The 12,159-nt window shown below is 39.4% G+C and overlaps 1 protein-coding gene across 3 annotated transcripts in view; it reads right to left on the reverse strand.

Annotated features, from left to right (window-relative positions):
* Window positions 1-3,028: 3,028 nt before the first annotated feature.
* The window catches only part of bicral (BRD4 interacting chromatin remodelling complex associated protein like), a 37,180-nt gene continuing 28,049 nt past the window's right edge, over window positions 3,029-12,159 (reverse strand). For all 3 annotated transcript variants that reach the window (XM_002934681.5, XM_018094119.2, XM_031902532.1), the window contains exon 13: window positions 3,029-10,689. In XM_002934681.5, the coding sequence (XP_002934727.3) occupies window positions 9,956-10,689 (734 nt within the window). In that variant the 3' untranslated portion in view covers window positions 3,029-9,955. The remainder of the gene's footprint in view (window positions 10,690-12,159) is intronic.

Raw genomic sequence — 12,159 nt, forward strand, 5'->3', positions numbered from 1 at the left:
CACCAAAATTCTTTTCTCGGTCTACGAAAATATCGTGGTTGTGATCCAAAAGTCACAAATTTTTCGGATCCGAACGGTCGTAAACAGCGTGAAAATCTTTCTGGTTTTGAAATCTTTAATTCATGATGTTGGAAGCCTTCCATAGGGCTCAATGGCACTCTGCAGCTCCAACCCAGCCCAAGGAAAGTCTCCCATAGGGCTCAATGGCACCCTGCAGCTCCAACCCGGCCCAAGGAAAGTCTCCCATAGGGCTCAATGGCACTCTGCAGCTCTGACCCGGCCCAAGGAAAGTCTCCCATAGGGCTCAATGGCACTCTGCAGCTCCAACCCGGCCCAAGGAAAGTCTCCCATAGGGCTCAATGGCACTCTGCAGCTCCAACCCGGCCCAAGGAAAGTCTCCCATAGGGCTCAATGGCACTCTGCAGCTCCAACCCGGCCCAAGGAAAGTCTCCCATAGGGCTCAATGGCACTCTGCAGCTCCAACTTGGCCCAAGGAAAGCCTCCCATAGGGCTCAATGGCACTCTGCAGCTCCAACCTGGCCCAAGGAAAGTCTCCCATAGGGCTCAATGGCACAAAATATCGTGGGCATAACAAAATTAGAAAAAATACGATTTATTCTCAAAAAAAAAATTTGTGGTTTCATGAATGGACCCCACAATGTCCGTGTTGTAACAGGCTGGATGTTCTCTAAATTTAGTCTTTTTGAAATGACTTAGGAAATCTAACCTCCAACATGTCCTTTCTATAACATTCCTAAGTACAGTGGAGCCCCCACCCTAGACAAAACATGGCTGTACTTAGCCAGACAATGGCTATTAATCCTGCAATTCATTTTGAATGGGACTAAAAATGTCAGCTTGCCAAATGATATCTAGTAAGGGCCTATTTAAATATCGATCAAAGCAAGTGAATAATTTCATCCCTATGCAATATACAGCCAATGTCTCTGCACGGGTTGGCCCCAAGCATCTGACCCCCAATTGCCTCTCCATGCTGTCCCAATCCAACTAGCAATGGGGCAGCGCCACGGTACTTATATACTCATGCTCCTCCCTCCCAACTCCTCCGATGATGTCAGAAATGGGGCAGGTCAGCCATGGGTCAGGTGGTGGTTGGTGTGGGTCAAAAAATCTTCTACTAATGCATTGCTACTGCACAGGGTTCCCTATGTGATTCAATCTTTGGTCCAGTCATTCATCTGGCAATCTTGAAGCAGCTCTATATATGTATATACAGTGGCTTGCAAAAGTTTTCGGCCCCCTTGAACTTTTCCACATTTTGTCACATTACAGCCACAAACATGAATCAATTTTATTGGAATTCCATGTGAAAGACCAATACAAAGTGGTGTACACGTGAGAAGTGGAACGAAAATCATACATGATTCCAAACATTTTTTACAAATAAATAACTGCAAAGTGGGGTGTGCATAATTATTCAGCCCCCTGAGTCAATACTTTGTAGAAGCACCTTTTGCTGCAATTACAGCTGCCAGTCTTTTAGGGTATGTCTCTACCAGCTTTGCCCATCTAGAGACTGAAATCCTTGCCAACTTCTTTGCAAAACAGCTCCAGCTCAATCAGATTAGATGGACAGCGTTTGTGAACAGCAGTTTTCAGATCTTGCCACAGATTCTCGATTGGATTTAGACCTGGACTTTGACTGGGCCATTCTAACACATGGATATGTTTTGTTTTAAACCATTCCATTGTTGCCCTGGCTTTATGTTTAGGGTCGTTGTCCTGCTGGAAGGTGAACCTCCGCCCCAGTCTCAAGTCTTTTGCAGACTCCAAGAGGTTTTCTTCCAAGATTGCCCTGTATTTGGCTCCATCCATCTTCCCATCAACTCTGACCAGCTTCCCTGTCCCTGCTGAAGAGAAGCACCCCCAGAGCATGATGCTGCCACCACCATATTTGACAGTGGGGATGGTGTGTTCAGAGTGATGTGCAGTGTTAGTTTTCCGCCACACATAGCGTTTTGCATTTTGGCCAAAAAGTTCCATTTTGGTCTCATCTGACCAGAGCACCTTCTTCCACATGTTTGCTGTGTCCCCCACATGGCTTGTGGCAAACTGCAAACGGGACTTCTTATGGTTTTCTGTTAACAATGGCTTTCTTCTTGCCACTCTTCCATAAAGGCCAACTTTGTGCAGTGCACGACTAATAGTTGTCCTATGGACAGATTCCCCCACCTGAGCTGTAGATCTCTGCAGCTTGTCCAGAGTCACCATGGGCCTCTTGGCTGCATTTCTGATCAGCGCTCTCCTTGTTCGGCCTGTGAGTTTAGGTGGACGGCCTTGTCTTGGTAGGTTTACAGTTGTGCCATACTCCTTCCATTTCTGAATGATCGCTTGAACAGTGCTCCGTGGGATGTTCAAGGCTTTGGAAATCTTTTTGTAGCCTAAGCCTGCTTTAAATTTCTCAATAACTTTATCCCTGACCTGTCTGGTGTGTTCTTTGGACTTCATGGTGTTGTTGCTCCCAATATTCTCTTAGACAACCTCTGAGGCCGTCACAGAGCAGCTGTATTTGTACTGACATTAGATTACACACAGGTGCACTCTATTTAGCCATTAGCACTTATCAGGCAATGTCTATGGGCAACTGACTGCACTCAGACCAAAGGAGGCTGAATAATTACGCACACCCCACTTTGCAGTTATTTATTTGTAAAAAATGTTTGGAATCATGTATGATTTTCGTTCCACTTCTCACGTGTACACCACTTTGTATTGGTCTTTCACGTGGAATTCCAATAAAATTGATTCATGTTTGTGGCTGTAATGTGACAAAATGTGGAAAAGTTCAAGGGGGCCGAATACTTTTGCAAGCCACTGTATCTTTGTACTATCCCACATTATTGAGGTTATAAGTAAAGTTGGGTGGACTTGCCTTTCCAGTACCTTTTCAAAATTATTCCTTTTACAAAGACCTTCATATAATTTGTTAAAATCTTCTGTAAAGAGGGACAGCTCATATAGTGCAAATTTTCAATCAAGACAATCACAGTCTCACATTTTCCCCAAGTATTTGGTTATATTGCATTGGTCATTTTAATGTGTAATTTACAGCCAAATAGCTTTCTAACCATGAACTAAACAGTGGATTCACAGCTTGTGTCATAAAATAGCATTTAACCAACATAACAAAATGGAACTGGAATTCATTATTTTTTGTTGTATATATATTTTTTTTTACAAAACATTTTATAAATATTTTTACAAAATGTATACAAAGCAATCTGCGAGACATTCTATGCAAACAAATGCTTTTTTTCAGCAAAAACGCTTAATAAATGAACAAACAGAAAGGTCGAATAAACTGTTTCTATGCAGCGGCTTACAGCAAATGCCTATTTCCACTCCAGTAAGTGCCAGCTTTAAATTTCTAATAAAATATGCTATCATTTCAAAAGTATATTTATTAAAAAAAAAAAAAACGTGATTCAAAATGGTAAAGTACAAAACATGGTAGAAAGCGCGTCAGTCTGAGCATTACAACACGGATCATGAATACACTTAATGCACAGTATAAGGCAGTGATTTCTTTTCACATTGAACTGTATGTGTCAATTAGCACTATATGTCTTACGTGATCTTATATGCTGTCATTATCTGGCAGTAACAGGGCAGCTAAAAGGCTTTGTTTTTGTGCCGAAAAAGGTGGGTAAAGTTTAGACAAAATGATCAGAGTGAGAAGCCAATAAGATATTATTATGCATCACTAATATAGCACTGGTATATTACGCAGCGCTTTACAGAGATTGTTCATCATTCACATTAGTCCCTGTACCAGTGGGTCCTACAGTGAGTGGATTCACAATGGGTCCCTACAAAGAGCACACACTAGGGTCAATTTAATCAGATATGAATTATTGAATCACACAAATCCTTTCTGTTTTTTTTCTAAAGGGTGGACCTAAAATACAGATTATAAAAAAGGGGCAGGACTGGTTTTGGCGCAAGTTAAGGTCTGTATTGGGAAGCATGAATTAAACGTGTTAGAAGCTGGAGCAAAGTGATGAGTGATCCACAAGTTGGCATTAGTACAAAAGGAATTAGACCCATGTTCACTTGAAAGATCACGTAGGAGCAGATTTATTCATACTGAAGGTTATGGCCATGCCTCAACTCCCATGATCTTTACAATTCATCAAATCAAACTTGTAACAAAAAAAAATTGTTGCCACCTAACACCATGCCATACAACTCAACAGGACTTATAACATCAGCTTTTAAACAAACTGATAATCGGTTTAGTTTATGTGCAGGTTTTTTTCCCATGATGAAGATTAAGCCATTCAAGATTTTTCTTAAATATGAAAATCGCTGCAAAAATAAACTGTGATTACAAACCATACCTCTCACAAAAATGAAGAAACCTGCCTCTTAGCCTACAGGTAGATTTCTAACTCCCAAAGTGTCTCTTGTAAGGTACAAGCACTGAAACACCCGCACTGACATGTAAAGTAGTTAGTAGTACTAATATGACATACACACGCTTACAAACACAAACATATATATTGCTTGAAACCTTTATGTTGAAGTTAGTCAGAAATTCTATATTACTGTATCTATCTCCAAGTGCTGAATAATGTACCATGTTGAATCAGGGACCAAAATTGTGGTTGTAGGCATGTACCCTTGTGACTAAAGGTGGCCATACATCGGCAGTTTTAGACTGCCGATTTGGCCCCATCTGATCAAGTTGGAAGCTTGTGTGGGGCCCTCGCACACCCTGCTTAACCGATATCTGGTCAGAAATAGTCCAAATATCAATCAGACAGTTTTGGAATTCCTGCTGGGGTAAGGATCATTGATACAGTCCTTGCCCTGACAGCCTGCATTCCCATCCACCTCAATATGGACGTATTGGGGCTCACCAAACAAGCGGATCTTTCAATGTATGGCCAGTTTAAACTGGACACATATCAGCAATGAATAACAAGGGCATTAGTAGTTGTGGGGTCCTAGGCTAAAAATACTTTGTAGGGCTCCATTATGTATATAACATTTGACTGTCCAACCTTTTGCCCCTTGGTGGTATTTTTTAAATGATAACACAAGGCAAAAACTTGAGCGGTACCGATTTGTGAGGCCCCAACAGGGAGTTCATAGGAGGAGAATAGTGAAGATATAGGGAGGCTTTGCCTTACCAAAAGGAGACCAGCCACTATATATTTGTATATAATGATAAGTTATAATTCTAATTCTTATAATTGTAGTTTCCCTAAACACAAATGTCACTCCCCAGCGCTATCTTTTCTGCTCTCCCAGCATTCAGCTTTTGGCTTAGCACATGGACAGTGATCTGGTAAAATATGTCATATGTGCGCCAAGCCAAAGACGGTTGAACACTATGAGGAAGATTTATCAAAATGTGAGTTTAGAGCTTAATACATTAAAATTCACCCACGTTCTAGTCATTCCTATGGGGTTTTTAGAAGCGTATTTATCAAATGCTGATAAATTGATCACCCACTGATAAATATGCTTCTACAGTTCTCGTAGGAATAAATAGAACATGGGTGAGTATTAATGTATTAAGCTCTAAACTCAGAATGTAAATTTATATTAAGTTCTGCCCCTTAGATAGTAAGGGAATGCCTCTTAAACTGTCACCCCAAAGTTTTTGGACTTTTGTTGACTGCTGTCTGGACTGCTGCTGCCTTGACCTCTATACCCCATTCTTCCTACCAACAACTGCTGCTTTGCACGGTCCTTGACAGTCATCCCATTTGGATCCCATTTTTAGAATAACAAGGGCAGGTTTGTCAATTATCTAGGTCAAGGCACCTAGGTATAACTGTCATTAAGGATTGCTATTTAAAACATAATAATGGGAATGTTGATCAGCTTATTTCATAGAAATGGCACAAAATAAAACAAAATGACAATAAGAAAAAAGTAAAGACCTTCCTTGAAAAAAGGTTTCACACATTACTTATTCACATATACATTCTTTCAGGTATGTCAGACTGTAAGACCCTAAATCTATCACCGATATATCATCATCCTATCCCCCAATATGTCGTTAAACGTACAAGGGCTATATCAGTATAAACTGAGTAAGATAAATGATTAGAAAACTGGTGTAACATTGTAATATCTCTGCCTGATACTCATTCATGTGCCCTTGGTCAAGATGTATTTTCCACATTCCAGCAGCAATAAAAATTGTCTGAAATTTGCTGAAGAGAATAATATATGGCAGCTTGCAACAATGTTAGTTATATTTATTTTCACAACAGTACTAATTAATAGAGAAAACTGTGGCCTTCTGCAAAATAACACATGGTAGCTAGACAGCTTTAACATGCATGATTACATGAGGGAGTTAATTCCTACAGACATTTTTGTTGTGGCATATTAAACAGGAGCAAACATAAAATGATTGCCACCAGAGTCTCCCAAAAGGTATTTTTGTCCATAACTTGAAATGCAAAATGTATGCCCCACACCACCACATTATCCGGTCAGATTTTTGAGGAATTCATTTTAAACCATTGTGCTTGCAATTAGTGAGAATGGTGACAAAGTTAAGTGGGTACAAAAAACAGCAAAACCACCAGTGACAATTCAAAATTCAAACATTTTTCCCCCCAAAGAAATATTATTTTGATATTATATGAGACTTTTGTTGATGTTTTTGCTCTGCAATTTGAGAAGCACTGCTTAACACAAAAATAAGTGTTGGTGGAGGGAAATTGTGGCCATTATTGATTTAGTTTCTTGTTTGATTTACTTTAAAACACTAGCCTTCAAACTGTAACCGCATTTTACAATCTCTAACATATCTATCTAAAATGTTATAGACCTTACCTATTACTAAGTACATATGCTGATGTATATTGTATACTACTGTCTTTATAAGTGTCCATCTAGTCTTGCAGGGGTACCCCAAATTTAGATTGTGATCTACTAGTAGCTCTTCAGTTGGTGACCAGTAGATCAGCAGTCCAGCTAATCTACTGGGCTGCCTTATTTGACTTGTTTGGAATTTCTATAAAATCCAAATACAACAACAGTTTCTATTGTAATGTAAGATTTGAGGTGGAAAGTCCAAATGTAAAAACTTTGCTAAAAGTAGACCACACATCAATAAAGTCTGGGTACCTCTCTCGTAACAGTATTGGGAAGAACAATATAGGTAAAGCCCACCACCAGAGTTTGAGATTTCTACAATAACTACTTTATATAGTTCATATTGCAGCACCTATGGAAAGTTCGGTAAACTAAGTACTTCCTCTGTTTCCTTAACTAGTCCATTATCCTCCACTCCTGTTTCTTGACTAGTCCATTAACCTCAGTTCTTGTTCCTTGACTAGTCCATTAACCACCCCTCTTATTTCTCTGTGTTTATATGGAGTGTGCCATTCTTTCTAGTAAGAAGGCAGTAGAAAGTATCTATATAGCACTTGTATCCTAATTAGATTTGAGTATAGCGTTTTATAGCAGTTAATGAAACTATCTTAGTTAACTTGTCAGGGGTCACAGGATATGTAGTTTCAAGCATAGAGATGACTTAACCTCTATACTGAAGTGTACACTACAGTGAAATATGCTGTTACCTTATAAATGTTAATAGAATTTTTTAAAGGCAAATGCCTTCCTAGCCCTAGCACTTGAATCTGTTGCCTAAGGGCAGCTAGCTACATTAGGTGATTTTAACTGGGCTAGTGCTCCATAAAGCTCTAGGCTAAGGATATCAGGAATTTAATTTAGACAATAGCTAGACACCCCTGGTGTGAACTAATGATGATCTAGGTTAATTTATAAAAATGAACAGACCAGATATATAATTTGTAGTTATTAAAATTATGTTGCCAATCCACTTTACGAGAATGATAAACTTAAGAATGTGCAAAACAGGAGAAGAATGGGCAGTCCCAGTCAGGCACGGCATGTGAGACATCTTGCGTCCACCTCTTAGGCGTCAAAATGTCTTAAGTCGCTACTTTTTTTACATGAGTGCTGCATTTATTTATGTACGTCTCTCCTAATGGCGAGACCTCTAGCTGGTCCCCTAATGTCAGTATGTATCCAGAAATCACTAACTGGGGCCGTGGTGCCTTTAAAATATTCCATTAAAGATTTGAAATTTTACATACTGACCATTGACGCCATTTGCCATGTGTGAATAAATGGATGTACATATTTATGTCTCTTTTCTGTTTGTCCACCCAACTTGTTTCCTTGTGAGTACAGTTGTGCACACTAATAAAATAGACAGCTTTTAGGCAATGAAGTATAAATGGTTTTTCATAGGAAGTGCAGATTTTAATCTTGTGAATCCTGGCACTTTTATCGCTCACATGGGAAGCAAGAAGAAAGTCTAGTTAATTCCAGGTTCTCTATTGGCCATTAACCAACTGCAGTGTAGCGGTATCACATGAAGGTATATGAAATCTTTTGCCCTGGGGCTGTTGGGTAACTTAACTGTTACCAAACTTACCAACCATACTACTTCATGTAATGCCTGCTTTAAATGTAAGAACAACAAAAATGCAGGAATGAGTTATGGGTATTATAGTATTAGTATTGCCCAGTGGTCAGAAGTCGCATTTACCAAGCCGCTATGTTTTTTTACACAGTTGTAGAGGGATTTAGTAGCTCTGTATTCATAAAGGCCTAGCAATGGGAGGCACATAGGGCCCTGTCCTGCACCCTATTCATTCCCAAACTTGCCCCTGCCACAATGTGCTTTGAGAATGAGCAAAGGGTCACGATTTTTAATGTATTAAAATAGATAGGGCATTTGTGTTTGAGAGCAACACGAACATATTATGCACTGGGGCTTATAAACCTGTTGCTACTCTGTTTTGAAGGGGGCAACCAACTGAATGTGCAGCTGTGCATATCTTTAATGTGGTGAATTTAAAGTATTGCATGGTGATAATTTAATGTGAACTGTATACTCTAGCTACAGTGGGTGATTTATCTACATTGGGCCAATGAATCCACTGCAGTAGGACAAAGACCCTAAATGTAATTATGCCAAATGAAAATAGCACAAAGCATATATTGGGTACTATTCAGTATCTAAATATGGAATGTAACAGCAGCACAATTTTATCTCTGGGTCTTTGGATTGCTGACAATCATATTTCCTTAAATGCACTTGGTTAAGGCCAGATTAGTAACCATTCAACTGACCCCAAATATTCCATACCACAGTGAAATTTGGTAACGTAGATGTTTTTATGTTTGCCACTGACTCTTGTTATTGTAACTAAAAATGATTCCTAACCATACAACCAATAACATTGATTAAAAAAAAGACATACATTACGCATCAACTGAGAGGCTCTGGCTCTGTTCTGTTTCAAGCTGCTGACAATGGTTTAAAAGATAAAAAATATTTTTCCCAGCAAAAGCACAACATTCAATTATTTCTATAAAGCTGCAGTATTTTCAGTTTGTGCAACTGAATGGACGTAAATGGAGCTAAATGGACCTAATTAGTACTGAACTATTCTGAGGAATGCGATAGAAAAGAATTTGCTCTATGGTATTTGTTGCCTTTCTGACCCATGAGAATGAAGTGACTCGACAATGGAGACTACTCTTTTGGTATCCTTCACAGGTAATGTAATGGTACCTTTCTATCCACAGCTGCTATTCCTCAACAAAAAATGAAAAGTGCTTGTATTTGTTGCTTTTGAGAAGATTGCAGCTTTTAAGAAGAACAAAATAAAATTAAATCAATTTGATTTTAATTAATGTATACCTAAAAAAAAAAAACAACAAAAAAAAAATAGATTTGTAGTTCTATATCCATCCTGATTGTCTATGGCAGGCGTGCTCATAAACGTTGAAGCAGAGCAGGTGAGCACTAAAATGATGCTTTTAGCAAATAGCCCAGCTTTCGAGGGCCCATTTATGGATACAGTAACTATTGCTCTTGAGTCGCATTTTATGCAGGTTTTCCTTCAGGAGAAGAAAAAAATCTCTCTCAGCACTCTAAGATGCTATTTACAGCTGCTTCTAAAACTGAATCTGTTTCTGATACACTCTCTCGGGTATCTGAAAATCGTTTGTCCACAAAGTTTTCATTGGATGCGGTGGGTGAGCTTTTCAAAAACTTTGTTTGTCTTGAACTGCTTCCACCAGGTTTGTTCTCTAAGTGCTTTTCTGTTAATTTCTGGTCCAACACGTTTGTTTTTGAACTGTGTATTAAGCTTTTCACATTTGGATCAGATCGACCTAAAATGCTCGAAGGTGAATTATAATTTCTTGCAGATGGTCCTGAAGTTGTAGCTTGGAGACACTTCTCTTCTGCTGTTCCCATTGTTCCTTCAGAAATTAGCTTGGGTCTTTTAGGACCTTTAGGATTGTCTTCTTCCTCTGATACTTTACATAATCCTAAAGGATGTTGCCTGCATCCTTCACCAAGCTGATGTTTTCTTGGAGAGACGCCTATTTTCTTTAGCTTCCCATCTTTACAAACCTCCTCTTTTTTTAATGATGGAGCATTGGGTATCTGTGGTGTTACGCTATCAGGTACAAGGCCAATAATATCATTTCTGCTGGATTCAGTTAAATCATTTCGGTCTTTTTTATCTCTAAGGTTTTGACACCAATTTGCTACAGTTTTGCTGGAATTTACATCAAGCTCAGCAAGCAGCGTTTCAGCCATAGACTCTTCTTGATATTTGGATGAACAACAAAATTCTGACAAGTAGCCATCTGCAAACAAAGTATAAGGCTATTAAACCAACACTCTAATAAATTAATAATTTGAAACATAATCACATTTAACTTTTTGATGCATAGAAAGTATTTAGAGTTTTAGGAGTACAACATTTAAAAGTCTTACTGGTTCACTGTCTAGTATGTAACTAACTTAAAACCATATTATAAAGTGCTGCTGAAGAGATATGGGTGAGACTGATCCATTGGGACATAAGCAATACTTGGACAATGTTTCTAGTGTGCCTAACCAAAAAAATTCCCATGAAAATTGGGAGGAAACATGAATCAATGGTTCTGGATGCATACGTCTATGAAGGTAGACATATGCATGTCTACCATCAGTCTGGTTTTGTATCGTTGCCTTGACCCAGGTGAAGCCACTCAATGCATTTATGGACTCCCAAAAATACACAAGGAAGGAGCCCCTCTGAGGCCAATTGGCAACACAGTACACCACATTCATAACTCCATGAACTTTGTTAACAAAGTGCATGAGGTGTCCTATGATGTTACATCTCTATTTACATGTATACCCATGACCAATGCAATTAATACAGTGAGGAATTGGCTGGACCAAAACACCACCCTCAGCAGCAGAACAAATCTGAACCCAGAACAAGTTTGTTCCTTACTGGACCTATGTCTTAATACCACTTACTTTAAGCACATGGAAGTTTTTTTATAAACAAAAACATGGCTGTGACATGCGTTTGCCTGTGTCTCTATTCATATCAAACCTTTACATGGAAGAAGTGGAAAAGAAAGCCCTGAACACCTTCAAGAGAACCACACCAAATCAGATATGTGGATGACACCTGGGTCAAAATTAAAGCACATGAGGATCCAGCCCTCGCTGAACACATAAACTTGCTGGACAAAAACATCAAGTTCATGAGGGAAGATGTGAAAGACAAACTAGTATTTTCAGAGAAGCTCTTTTTTGTGCAATAGTTATCAAAGAGGGGGGAACCTGGATATTGAAGTATACAAGAAACTCACTGATCAGTACTTGCTCTTTGATTTCTACCACCTTCTGGAACATAAACTGGGGGTTCTAAGGACTAAAACTGTGGCAACCAATGAAGAGGCTAAAGAGAATAAATACAAACATCTGCAAGGAGCTCTAAAACTTGTGGGTACTCAGACTGGGCCTTTATCAAAACAAAATTAAAGTCAAGCAAAAAGACTAGACCAGCGGTTCTCAACCTGGGGGTCGTGACCCCTTTGGGGGTTGAATGACCCTTTCACAGGGGTCGCGACAGTCCCGGTTTTTACAGCGCGTCCCGCTGTCCCGGATTGTTCAATGAATGTCCCGCATTACGAAAAATGCAGAACATTCATTAAACAATCCAGGCCAGCGGGACGCGCTGGCTGCAGCCGACCGCTCCGGCACCGTCTCTTCTTGCGGCTCCTGCTTCTTATTCGGCTCCTCGTACGGCGGCGACAGTTCCTTTTATAAGGTTG

This window comes from Xenopus tropicalis, chromosome 5 (assembly GCF_000004195.4).
Source record: "Xenopus tropicalis strain Nigerian chromosome 5, UCB_Xtro_10.0, whole genome shotgun sequence".
Classification (NCBI taxonomy): Eukaryota; Metazoa; Chordata; class Amphibia; order Anura; family Pipidae; genus Xenopus; species Xenopus tropicalis.